The sequence below is a fragment of the Pseudonaja textilis genome, chromosome 4, assembly GCF_049901715.1.
Source record: "Pseudonaja textilis isolate UNSWEBS1 chromosome 4, rPseTex1.2, whole genome shotgun sequence".
Classification (NCBI taxonomy): Eukaryota; Metazoa; Chordata; class Lepidosauria; order Squamata; family Elapidae; genus Pseudonaja; species Pseudonaja textilis.
In genome coordinates, this window is record NC_141993.1 from 217228 (window position 1) to 231250 (window position 14023).

The 14023-nt window shown below is 38.6% G+C and overlaps 1 protein-coding gene across 1 annotated transcript in view; it reads left to right on the forward strand.

Moving 5' to 3' along the window:
• Window positions 1–1159: 1159 nt before the first annotated feature.
• CTNNA3 (catenin alpha 3) overlaps window positions 1160–14023 on the forward strand; it is a 711430-nt gene continuing 698566 nt past the window's right edge. The window contains exons 1-2 of the mRNA XM_026714519.2: window positions 1160–1350; window positions 10123–10233. Of these exons, the coding sequence (XP_026570304.2) occupies window positions 1237–1350; window positions 10123–10233 (225 nt within the window). The 5' untranslated portion in view covers window positions 1160–1236. The remainder of the gene's footprint in view (window positions 1351–10122; window positions 10234–14023) is intronic.

Genomic DNA, 14023 nt, shown 5'->3' on the forward strand with positions numbered 1-14023 from the left:
ATGGTTCAAGGTGAAGGAAGAGATCAAGAAGGGCTCATATGCTGAGAGTGCCTGGGTTTTATACCCTCTGTTGAGATTTGAATTTGAGCTTGTATTCTGATTGGTTGTCAGACTCCCATGGGCTATGCAGGTGCAACTCTGTAGGCCAGGGGTCCCCAACCACCGGGCCCTGGACCGGTACCAGTCCATGGATCATTTTCTACCAGGCCGCCGGTTTGCTGGGCACCGCCATCTTGTTTCGACAGAAAGTGCTTCCGGGTGAGCTTTTCCGGTTGGAAAGCGGTGTTTGGGCCCTGAAGGAATCCTCGCGCCTTAGTTTCCTTGAAGGCGGGGGGTGGCTTCGAATGAAGAGCCGTCCCGATGGCGGAGGAGATCAAAAAAGCACAAAAAAGGTACAAAGGAGGAGCGGGGGACAGCTGGCTGAGCCTTGCTGGTGATGATGTAATGAAAAGGGCTTTGGGCAATAGCTATAGCTTTATTTGGAGATCTTTGTTATGTAAAGTATTCTGGCCCAGACCTTAATGGCCCACCCATTAACAAAGGTGGGGGTGAGCTTCTACTTCTGAGGTGAGTTTCTGCTTCTGAGTTTCTACTCTTTTGAGGGGAAATATTCTGCCTTTTTAATATTTCCTAGGATATTTCAATTTTCTAGGAGAGGGGTGGGTGCTAACTTCCTACAAGCCTATTCCAGTGACAGTGGCTATATTTCTCCAGGCCTTCTACCAACAAGGGGGTGGAAATGTTCTGGGCATCTCACAGGGTGGAGTAATGAAAAACTTCTTCAATAACACCCCCCCACCCCCACACTTGCAATTGGATATTGTTTGATACATTCATGCTGCTGTTTATAATCGGGGGGAACAACAACAAAATCCCTTATGAGCCTGCAGTGGGATGGGTGAACATTTTATTCCCAAGGCAGTGGGTGGAAACTCCATGAGTCTATGCACTGTCCTGAGACTGGCACGGTGCCCTGTTGTAGGAGAGATGAAAGCAGAAAACAAAGATCTTTTTTTGTCCTGTCCTGGCAGAGCCTCTTTCATCTTCATAGGTTTCCTCTATTTCATGTAAACAAGAAGGTTTTGCATTATTACTGCAGAGTTATTCCTGCCTAAGTTTATATTAGCTTGTGTAACTTTAAGGATTGCCCGTCCTCCCCCGCAACCCCCCTCCCCAGCAGCCAATCTGTCCTGAAATACTCTGGAGTCTTCGCTCCCACTTTCTGTCTGCAGATATATGATAAGCCAAGAAGTGAGCTATAATAAGTTCGCACAACTTCCAAACTGTGGAAGAACTATCTTGGCACTGGCTGGGTATTTGAATATTGAATCGGCTTGTGTCTTGAGACAGGTGAGTGATTGGCTATTAGCATCTTTGAGCAAAATAAATGAATAAACAAAAAAACTAAGCAGCCCAAATTACAATGTATTGAATTTGGTGATTGAAACAAGCTACTTTTTGTTGTTTTAATTGGTATTTACGCAACGGGCATTGTAACAGCTTTGTGAAAGATACACCTGTTTAAGTTTTTTTTTAAAAAAAAGCTTTAACAATTGAAATGCTCTTTTTTATTGGCTTATTCATTATTCAGAATGGAAATCAAAGTAGTTTTCTACATTGTTTTGTATTAAACTAGATGAAAAATAGTTCTAATTCTGTTGAGAAACTTATTAGCAATGAACCCAAATAATAATTGTCTTGAGTACAGAAACGTGTTCTTAGATTCATGTATATTTGTATTTCTGTGCTGGGAGAACTTTCTGTACTCAAAAGAAATAAAGAACTAAATAGGGCACTTGCAAATGTATTTGTTTTGCGCCACATGTGTTGCTTCTAAGACCTTTATAAATAAGTTGTTTGTAAGAAACGGGGGACAATGCTGGCAATAATGTGAAATTGCTGGCCAAAAGTTGCAATTCTATGTGTAATTGCTCGTAAATATATAGAACTGGATTATGTTCATGCTGACAAATCATACACAGATCTGTAGTTTTAACTTGTAAAACATGGAAAGGTGTGAAATGAGAGCCACCATCTCTGATTCTACGGGTAGCCTGATAGATCCATCTTCTTGGGCCTGATATAAAGTTGATTAATGTTGATCTTTTTATTAAGGTATTAGGATTTTATCAGCCTGTATTAAATCTGATCCAAAGTCATAATGAAAACTTCACTCCTTTATTTGATATAAAAATTTGTATCAATCATTTTAAAGCATTAGATGGTACTCCAATGACCAGTGGTGCCCATTAGATAAGGTCAGCAAATCAAGATGGTGGATCTTAGAGTATTCCTGGTGGAAAACCAAAAATGAAGATGGATGGATCTTCATATAGCAAGAGCCGCTATTGGGGTCTACCTTGTAGTGGTAAAGGTGGCGAAATGTAATTATGGTATCCATGGATATTCACCCAGTGTCCTTGTTTTGAGTGACTCAGTTCCTCCTTGGAAGTCATAATACTGAAGCTCACCTGCAGGGTCGCTGTGAAGAACATGCTGTGCATCTGGCAAAGTCATTCGTATTCGCTCTATGGTGGACTCCAGCTTTTAAGCAGTATTGATAGAGGTGGTGGGGACTACATCTTGCAAAGTGAAATGGGAAGACTTTGAGCCCATGGAACCCGAGGAAGAGGACATGATCTTCTCAATTGCTAGTTTGGCCACTTGTGTGTTACATCTGGTGCCCCTCCTGGCTTAGTAAGGCTGCATAGGATTGGGTTAGAGTTAGTAATGAATCCCTTGAAAAGGGGGTTTTCCACCAGCTTTTAAAGAGGCAGTGATTTGCCCTCTCCTCAAAAGACCTCAATCCAACTGAGCTGGACAGCTTTCGTTCAATTTCCAATCTTTCCTCTATAGGGAAGATTGTGCAGAGAGGAGTCTCATGATAACTTCGGAGGATCCTGAATGAAGTGGATTATCTTTCAGTCAGAATTCAGGCCAGGGTTTGGGACAGAAATGGCACTCATAGATGACCTCTAGTGGAATGGGATGGAGAGAATGTATTCATCCTGGCTCTTCTTAACCTCTCAGCAGTGTTCAATGCCATTGATCATGGAGTCTTTCTGGATTGGCTTTGGAAGCTGGGAGTGGATGGTACTTTATTGTGCTAGTTTCCCTCCTTTCTCTGGGTCAATTCCAGTCAATGTTAAGGGGAAAGGTCCATGCTCAGTCCTTTCTTCTTTCCTATTTAACGTTTACATAAGGACACTGGGTGAGGTGATCTGTTGATTTGGGGTGAGATGTCACTGCCCAGTGTTGTGGTCTGCTGGCGGCCTGCAGAGCTGGCAGCAGAGTTAGACAGTGGGAAGGAACATGGGCCAGTTCTGGAGTCTGGGGAGGGCTCAGACAAGGGATCTGTGTCCGACACAGAGATGGTTCCAGGGCCACTTGAGAGTTATGTACTGACTCCAGAGCCTCCAGAATCTGACATCAACAAGGCAGAGGAACAAGGGGAACCTGTTCCCAGTGTGCGCTTATGCAGAGCTGCCAGAAGGCAAGAACAGTTAAGACAAAAGGGGAAACTCAGGAATAAGGCTTGGAGATGATTGGCCCCTCCCATAATACATAAAGGAGGAGCAAAGGGACATGAGCCTTTGCAGGAAGCAACTTTGTTCATTCTGGTCGGTTTAAGCTTTGAAGCTCTGTGTTGACTTTGTGCTCTGTTTGGCCTTGTACAGCTAATTGGCAATTTAGTTGTTGGCAGCATTTCAAGGGAGATAAAGGTGGGTGCTTATCAGCCTTATCCTGAAAGACTGTGGCAGACTTCTGTTGGACTATTCACAAATTGTTTGGGACTCATTATGGGCTGTGAATGAATATAATTCACAGCCATTGAAATAAAAAGAGGGTTTTGGGGACTAAGTTTTGTGATTGTTACTGTCTCAGGAAGCCTTGGTCAGAACTCCCGAGCACTGCCCAAGCCAGATCCAATGCACAAACTGGGGGTCCCTCTTCGGCTCATGACTCCAGCTCAAAGAGCAGTTGGCAACCATGGTTAGGAAAGCCTTTGCCTATCTTTGGGTGGTGGGCCAGTTCTGCCCATACTGGACCAAGAGGCTCTGTTCATTGTCAACCAGGACTTTGTATCCTCATGTTTGGATTACTACAATGTGCTCTATGTGGGGTTGCTCTTAAAGAACATCTGGAAGAATCAACTAGTGCAGAATGTGGCTGCATGCAAGTAATAAAATGGTGCTAAATATATGCACACGCAACACTACTACTATACGTTGCATTGGTTAAGTGTTTCTGAGTGCAATACAGGTGCTGGTTGTTCCTTTAAAACCCTACATGACTGGGAAAATGTTACTTGAGGAACCTTCATTTTCCAACAGTCTCTACTCAATTTGATCCAACAGATTGGACAGCTGCAGATCTGTTAGCTAAATAGTGTTGAATGAACCTTTTCTGCAATACCCTTGCTCTGTGGGAAATCCTCCCCTTGGAGATTAGAATGGTCCCAACTCTATTGGCCTTTCAGGTTTTAAAAACTTGACTCTGTACCCAGACATTAGGCTCAGAATATGTTAAGGGTCCTCTTTTTTTGGCTTTGCTGTTAGTTGCTTAACCATCTCCGCAGCTGTATGTATTTATTTTTTTGGATGCTGTTATTGTTTTAAATTGTTTAAACTATCTTATAGTTTTAGAACTGTAACCTGCTCAGAGTCACATGGCTGAGATGGGCAGCTATAGAAATTGAATACATAAATAAATTTTAAAAATAATATTAAGGAGGATTATCTTTAAGTTTATGATGGGCAACCCTTCAAATCAGAAGCTGAAAAGGGCATGGGAGCCATATTATACCTGTCAGTGGCTCCATACAGAAACTGTCTCTTTCTTTGGGACAGTAGCTAGGCAGTCTGAAGGAAGTGTTTAGTAAATGGTGCTGCAGGGTATGAGAATGTGCTTTGGGAGGAGTGTGGGTACATTGCTGGTGCCACCATAGCTCCAAGGCATACTTTCCTCAGATCATGTGACTTTTGTGATATCCCAAGAAGAGACAAAGCTTCTTTTAGGAGATCACAATAGATACGACATAGGTACTGGCACATTCCTGCTTCAAAGCACATTTCCATCTTCAGATCTGAAGAGCTACAACCCTATAATACTAAGATATAACCTGATAAATGACAGAGTAATATATATTTGCGCTCACCAACTGATACGGTAGCATCAGTGTTATACGAGTATATGCATTTATTACAAATGCAATGATAAAGACATGAGAATTCTATGAAAATTGCAAAAACTGCTAAAGACAACTAACAAGTCATTAGTAATGAATTATTAAAATACAAAAGCTGTAGAAATATTGGAATCCGGAATTACAAGATATGGATTTAATAAATGCAGTAATGTAGGAGATTGGTTAAAATAGTTTTATGGGACACCTGCTTGAAGCAACACAAACACATTGCTTATCTGAATAGTATCAGATGGAAAATATTGGGATAGCACAGTCCAATAAACGGTCCAGGTCATATATGTTTAACAGTCCAAAGAATATCCATTGACAAAGTCTTCTTACTGGTTTCCTTTGTCATTTACAGTAAACAAAGATATCAAAGTATAAGCACAGCATAAATACAACAGAGAACCTTAGATAGCAACAGAATGTCAGAGAGCGCAATCTATGATCTCTAGCTCCCTCTTATGGTAATTTGCAATATAATCAACCAATCGGAATATAGTATAAATCAATACAGTGATTTTGTCTTAAAGCTACAAACATATATTGTTGGTTTATATATTGCCAACCCAACTAATTGGTGTACAGATTCCTAACAGGGATCAACTTAACAGGAAGCAGAGGATGGAGACATGTAACTTGGCCAGCTAGGACACTTCAAGATGCAAAGTGTGGAACAGACCATAAATTATTGCACTCCAATTTTTAATTAAACTTAGGAAAGTAAAGAGTAGGTGTGTTAATAAGACTCTACCATAGGATATACAGTCATAATATACGATCAAGGAAAGGAATAGATTAAGTCTAGTTATGCGAGGGAGAATCTGAGGAAGAACTAAGAGACATTGTGTAAGCTAACCTGGAAAAAAAAAAGTGTTTTCAAAATTTAACAGGCAAAATGCTCCAAATGGCTTTCAGAACAAATCTTTATAAAAAGTGGTTATATGCTTCAAGGCCAATCCAGTCCTTCCCATAATGGTAAATATAATTGAGCAGGTTAAGGATTTTATTTCTTCTGTTTCTTGGAAGGATGGCAACTTAGTTGGGTTTCCATATAGGCTGCATGAATTTCTGGTAATTTAAATAAGAGCCGAAACAAACTTCTAGGAAGCCAGTCTCTTACCCAGCTCATTGTCAGATAGATATTTACCTTTTGGAAGAAGCAAATAGATTCTGATTTGGCTTTTTGTACACTTTCGCCTCATATTTACATTGGCCATAGGGGGGAAAAAGCATATTTGAAGTCTTGTAGAGTGTTTTTGATTTTGATGTCCAAAGCTAACACTGCACATCATTGCTAGAGAAGCTTTGCAGGCATTCCTTACACCAGTGTTTTTAAACATAGCAATTTTAAGATGTATGGGGTTCAACTCCAAGAATTCCCCAGTCAGCCAGCTGTCTGGGAAATTCTGGGAGTTGAAATCCACACATTTTAAAATGGCTAAGTTTGAAAAACACTGCCTTACCTCATCCCTCCACATTTTTGTAATATTCTTTCAGCCCCATTGAAGGGTACAGAATGTGTGGCAAAAGATTGGACAAGATCAATTGATATGTATGCCAGAGAAGAGAACTGCAAAAGAATGTCAGAATCACTGAATCACTGTGCTTATTCTTTGTGCAGACAAGAGTTGTTTAAGATCAAAGAATAGAGGCCTAAAAGGAAAGAAAAATATTAAATGAACATGTAGATTTCACAAATGGAAGAAGGATGTGAGATTTGATAGCTAATCACTTCAATTTTTTTAATTAGAAGTAATATAAGAAGATAAAGATGGCTAATGGAAAGAATTAGATGGTTTAGCACTGCTTTATTATTACAGCAGCAGCTTTGACTATATGGATCAATCTAGGATGTGGGATGTATATCGAGAATAATGGGAGGGCCAGAACACTTTTTTCTGAGGATCTTTTCAACGAGGAAGAAACTAAATACAACTGTGCTCGGAGAAACAAACTAATTAAGAACTGTGAATAGAGTCAAATGTTGTATCTGTTTTACTACAAGTATAAGAATGGCAGGACTGGAATTAATGATAGCTGGACTGAAACTGAGGTCAAAACAATTTGGCCAATGGATTACACTGCTTTGTCAATTTTTCTAAGTCTTCATTGTTTTCATCAAAGTGCAGAAACGTGGAAACAAATTGGACTGCACTAACATATAGGAGAAAGCAATAGCAATAGCACTTAGACTTATATGCCACTTCATAGTGCTTTACAGCCTTCTCTAAGCAGTTTGCAGAGTCAGCATATTGCCTCCAACAATCTGGGTCCCCATTTTACTGACCTCGGAAGGATGGAAGACTGAGTCAACCTTGAGCTGGTCAGGATTAAACTCCTGGCAGTTGGCAGAATTAACCTGTAATATTGCATTCTAACCATTGTGCCACCACGGCTCATACAGAAAGATGCTCTATGAGGTCTGAAAACCTTTTTCTAAATCATTTTCAAAGTATGCACAGCTCTACAGGAAAACAGAAAAAAAGGAAGGCTTAACTCTGAAGTGGACTTCGAAGAAGGATAAGGAAGAGCATTGACATTTTTGAAACTTACTGTTGGAGAAGACTCCTGAGAATACTGTGGCCTGTCAAGAAAACAAGCCAATGGACCATCAAATTATTCAATCCAGATTTCTCAACAAATGACCAGGCTTAAATTATCCTATTTGAACATTTTATGCAAAGATCCAGCTCTCCAGAAAGCCTTTAATGCTGGAAAAGCGGAAAGAAAGAGAAAAAGATAATCAGCAGTAAGTTGGATGAAATCAGTTATAGTGGTGATGAGACCTGAAGGATCAGGGTAGGGATAGATTGCTATGGAGAAAACCGATGTGGCTACCAGAAGTCAAAAAAGACTTGATGGCATATAATCAATCAATGAAGCAGGATCCACGAGATCACTTGAAAGTCCCTGCAAAAGTTACAAATAATCAAGATAGCAAGCATTTTTGCATTTTTTCATATAGTTGATCTTCACTTGGAGATATCACCTGAAGAATATACCACATACGTTTCTGAGTGAGTAGTATAAAATAATATTGTACAAACCTGCTGAGATTGCCTGCCCCTTTTGGATATGAGTTCTTGGTCAAATTCTAAGAATTTGAATATTTATCCCACAGTTCAGGTTTTAGGTTTTATGCCATTTGTTTATGACAGCCATTATTCTAACAATCTCAAAACTATTCAAACAAAACACAAGGCTAGCACCAAATTTAAAACAGAAAGGGCTGCAAAAGCCTGACACACATGATGAAGATGAACACAATGCATGAGCCTGATGATGGCGGATGAGATTCTGCTGAAATGTTGCTACAACTTTAAAAGCACAACTATAAAGACATGGGAAAATACCCAAACAAAACTGAATAACATACATACATACATACATGTCTGTTCCTTTTCTTCCAGAGCCACAGAGGAGCCTTAGGGGAGCAAAAACGCCTCCCCACAGAGGCTCCTCTGTGGCTAAGAAGCTCCCAAAAACAGGTGGGGGCTGCAAAAAAAGCCACGCCCACCCAGTCACATGGCTACGCCCACCAAGCCACGCCCACAGAAACCGGTAGTAAAAGTTTTTGAATCCCACCACTGATACATACATACATACATACATACATGCATACTTATTAACATTGAGGGGTTTTTTTTGTGAGCTACCAAAATTTTATTTATGAATGTGATGGATAAAATAAGTAAAATGGATAATTATTACAATTTGGTATATGTGCGATATTATTGCATTGTTTGAAAAATCAAGATATGATACGGTAAGTGCGAATTTATCATTCACATTAATTGTGAATCCTCTTTCTGTTTAGTCTATTTAAGCTCTCTCCAATCTGGTGCCTTCCAGTCCTGATGACTTACAAGCCCCTGAATTCCCAGCCACTGTTAACAACAGCTAGGAACAACAACAGCTAGGAATTGTTGGAGCTCTATTCTAAAGAATTGTCTGTGGTTTTGTTCTCTTTTCAATAAATTTTAGGCACTTTTTTTCTTCACAGCCACTGGCTTCAACCGTGCCTATATATTAACTAAATCATGCTTAAAGTGGGGAGGGGGAGACCTGTATTGCTGTATAAAATAATTTGAATTTGTTCCAACAATGTAATAAAGAAAAGGCACTTCTGCAAACCAAAGACTGTAATTGAAATGAACCTTGACCTGAGTAGGCCGAGTGGGTAAGTATGGGTAGTGGAAATGCTACCATATGTGTTATTGCAGATTTTAAAAACTGCATTGAAGAAATCAGACATGATGTAGTCCCATTTTTGATTCTACTTTTGCACAAATATTATGTTTTGACAGCTATTTAAGAAAAAAAAGCCTGGGAACAATCTTAGAACAAATATTGATCTATATTCTGGGGAATGCTGGCAGGGGAATTTTGGGAGCTGAAGTCCACATCTGTTAAAGTTACCAAGCTTGAAAAACATTCATCTATACAGATGAGTGCCTTCAAATTTATTATTTTGCATTGTTTGAGTTAATACAACAGTCCTAAAATAGATTATTTTTTGAAGTTCCATCTGAATGGGGATGGAATTGGTCTTTTATCTTCCTGTGCAGAAGCATAAGCATTGAAGCCCCACAAGTGGTGGTTAATTTTTTATGGTTATTGCCTTCTTCAAATTTCAGAGGATGTTAATAAATTTGACAATATGAAAAAATTGCACTTAGCCCCCTAAAATTATCATAAAGCATTTTCTGACCTAGTACAAAATGCCATAAAAGTATATCCTGTGGTGATGCTTCACTGTGCTAAACAGTTCAAGGCAGATACATCTTTGAATAGCTCCCTGAAGTTTTAAGAACTTTTTCAGTGAAGTTCATTAGAAGCTCTTTGCTGAAAGCTCTGAAGAATCTGGTAAGGAAATATGTCTGAAACAACGAGTTGTCTAGCATTACTATAAAATAAACTCTCTTTAGCTTACAGGTAAAATGGCAGCAGCAGATCACATGAAAATTAAAATTGATCCTCAGAATCTACAGATTCAGACGCATACTGTGGAGAAGTTGCTGGAACCCCTCATAATTCAGGTAGACCACATCAAGAGGAAAGTGGATTGTGGGATGAGAAATGAAACATGGAACCTCTTCATTGTGTGGTTCATGTGGTATCTGGCACAATTTAGAAAACATACACAGAATTTTTGTTAAAGGAATCTTTAGGCATCTACCTGTTCCCATTGATGATATATGAATTCATGCTTGACAATAATATTAACCAGTCAGTTTATTACAGTTTTAGACTGGTACAAGCTTTGTGTCCAGAAGTGCTCTGTGAATACTTATAAATCTATCTTAACAGACAGTAAAACAAAAACGAAATTAAACTATGTCTATAAAACAACCTGACTAGAATCCGTGAGTAAATTCCAAAAAGAGCAATCTATGTTTTCTGGGAGTTGAAGTCCACACTTCTCAAAGTTTCTGAGATTGAGAAACACTGATCTAGGTAATAAAGTGGAATCTAAAACTATGTGAAATGTGATAATGACAATAATATGAAACTAATTTAACCATTAGTTAAACTACAATGGTTCACATGCAAAGTTACTAAATTTGAGCTTGTTTGATCTGATGTTAGACCAGGGATCCCCAAACTTGGCAATTTTAAGTCTTGTGGACTTCAACTCCCAGAGTCCACAAGTCTGAAAGTTGCCAGGTTTGGAGACCTCTTTATTAGACCATGGTTGGCTGGGGAATTCTGAGTGTCTAAGTCCATAGATCTTAAAGTTGCTAAGGTTGGCAAACAGTGCGTTAGATGGATGTAAAAAAATTGAGAGGCTTCAATGCATGTATGTGACCTTTTTGACGTGCTCCCTGCAGATGGTGGACAGGCTTTTCTGTATGTTTGGAATTCACAGTGCTTCCCTGGACATGATATTAATAAATGATGAGCTTTCATTTTATGGCCTAAGCAAGGACTGGAAGAATAATTTTGGCTTGATGTTCATAGATTATTCCAAAATCAGTTAAAAGTTATATCAGTTAATCAGTTAAACTCAGGAGTCCTCAAGCACTTCAGCTCATCAACCCCTTTATGTTTCAGATTGTTCATCAATCCCCCGAATGTATTATATGAAAATAATTTAAGAAATACTACTTTAAGTAATAGTAGTATGAACAACAACAACGACCACAACAATAGTCCGTCACTTCCACCTTTGGGATTACTATTGATCACTTTGGAGTACTTGGCTGTAAACAGTGCTTGCTTTATAAAAAAAAATCCTATTCTATGTTGTGTTATTTCTATGAAAATTACTTCCCACAACAATATGAATAATTATGAATATATGAAAAAATAATAATTATGAAAAATTTCATGTTTCACTGAAATTCAATAGATTTACCCTGGATAGTTACTTTTATTGTGTTTAAAACCTTCTATCTTCCATCCATATTGCCAAGGACTCGGCTTCTTTCTTCTTTAGATAAGGCCATTTTAAAAATCATTACTGTATATCTACAGAGGGAGTAGACCACGTGACCCACTACAAAAACTGTTGTTTTAATCTGTTTGCCAGCAACTTCCCAATTATAGAGCATTCAGCATTCCTCTCCCATAGGATAATGTTCAACATACAGTTTAATCCTTGCAGGAACTGCTGTGTTTATTATGCTTCTGCCTGTTATAAATACATTTCTTTCCAAAGCATTTCAATCTTCTTATATACAGTCCTCAGTGTACATTTTAAAGGCTTGATTTATTTTGAACCTCATTTTTTAAAATTCTGACATGCTAATGAATTAGAAAAGTTTGCACGGATGTTTTTCCTCTGAAATATTTTAATTACATAATTTCACATGTCCCAAGTGAAAAGGAGAATCCGGTTCTGTATTTCAGGACAGTTGTAAATTTGCTATTTTATTAAAATACTATTTCACTTCTCTCCAACAGTTCTCACACCTCAGATATTAAAAAATATAGTTTCATTAAAAGAGACTCTTAAAATGAAAAACCATATTTCCCTTTAACTTAGCATAGGTGAGGAAAAGATTTTAATAATCAGTGGATAACTTTAAAGTTGTCTTGGGAATCAAAATTAAACTTTAAATAGATTTTGTTGCTCACAGATGACACCCCCTCTTGCATCATTAATTTAGTGGAGTAATTTACGGCCAATTCTCTCTTCCTGTACCCTGGCTGCATTCACACATCACACAAAACTATAAAGTGGCTCCTTGGTATTTGGCTGGCCTGTTTGGAGTTTTGAAACCATGGTTTGAGACAATGTTTCCCCATACTGTGTAAATTATGCCAAATCAGGTAAACATATCTTTCTTTGGGTAATCACAAGTATCCTTTACCCAATTACAACAGGGACATTTAAATTGACTTGAAGTGTTCCACTACATTGGGTAAAAAAGTCTTTCTGGTAAGTAATTTGGGGCAAAGGATGTAAAATGTTTGGGAAACACTGGTTTAAGACTTAGAATTTGATGTGGATCAATGTTTTCATAAATGATTTAGATGAGAGAATAGAGCAGGATTTCATCAAATTTGCACGTGACATTAAACTGGCAGGAATAGTCAACACTCCAGAAGGATCTTGACAGACTTGAACCCTGGGCCCTATCTAGCACAATGAAATTCAGTGAAGAGAAAAATAAGATTTTACACTTAGGAAAGAAAATTCAAATGTACAGATTAGGTGAAACTTGGCTCAATAATAGCAACTGTGAAGGGGAGATGAACAATAAAATATGAGCCCAGCAGTATGTGACAGAGCCAAAAAAGCCAACAGAATCCTAGGTTGCATTAAGAGTGGAATAGAATCAAGGTCATGTGAAATATTAATATCACTTTATAAAGCACTTTATAAAATAATGAATGGAAACTAATAAACTAATAAAGGACAGAAGCAAGCTAGAATTGAGGAGAAACGCCTTAACAGTGAGGACAATTGGCCAATGGAACAGCTTGCCTTTAGAAGTTGTAGGTGCCTCATCACTGGAGGTTTTTAAGAAGAGACTGGACAGCTATTTGTCTGAAATGGTGTAGGTTCTCCTGTTTGAGCAGGAGCTGGACTAGAAGACCTCCAAGGTCCCTTCCAGCTCTATTATGATTCAAAGCCTTAGTAACACCATACTTAGAATACTGCATCCAATTTTGGTCACATTATATTGTCATATATTATCATATTAAAAATATAGAGACTCTGGAAAGAGTCTAAGGAGAGCAATAGAGATGATTAGGGAGCTGGAGGCTAAAACATATGAAGAATGGTTGCAGGAACTGAATATGTCTAGTCTAGTCAAAAGAAGGATTAGAGGTGACATTATAGCAGTGTTCCATTATTTGAGGGGCTGCCACAAAGTACAGGGGATCCACCTATTTTCCAAAGCACTAGAAAGCAGGACAAGAAACAGAGAGAAGCATCTTAGAACTAAGGACAAACTTCGTAACAGTGGGAACAACTAACCACTGGAACAACTTGCCTTTAGAAGTTGTGGGTGCTTCATCACTGGATGTTTTTAAGAAGAGACTGGGCAGCCATTTGTCTGGAATGGAATAAGGTCTCTTGCTTGACAACAAGATATCCAAAGTCCCTTGCAAGTCTGTTATTATTCTGTTAAGATTTATTTTGAAAGCTCCAGGAACATGGTTAAGCAAAACATGGCTTATAGCATAAGATACGTTGATTCCTGAAATAACCCCCTGTTCATTCTATGTGGATATGTCCCTGTTATATGCTGACACGGTCCTTAAATTGGAGCTCACTCACTGCTGATATCTCTGCGCCTCTTTATTTGATGTAGACCCAGAGCGACATGTTTAACTGCAGAAATGAAGATGTGGGCCTTCTTCCCTTTATGTTTT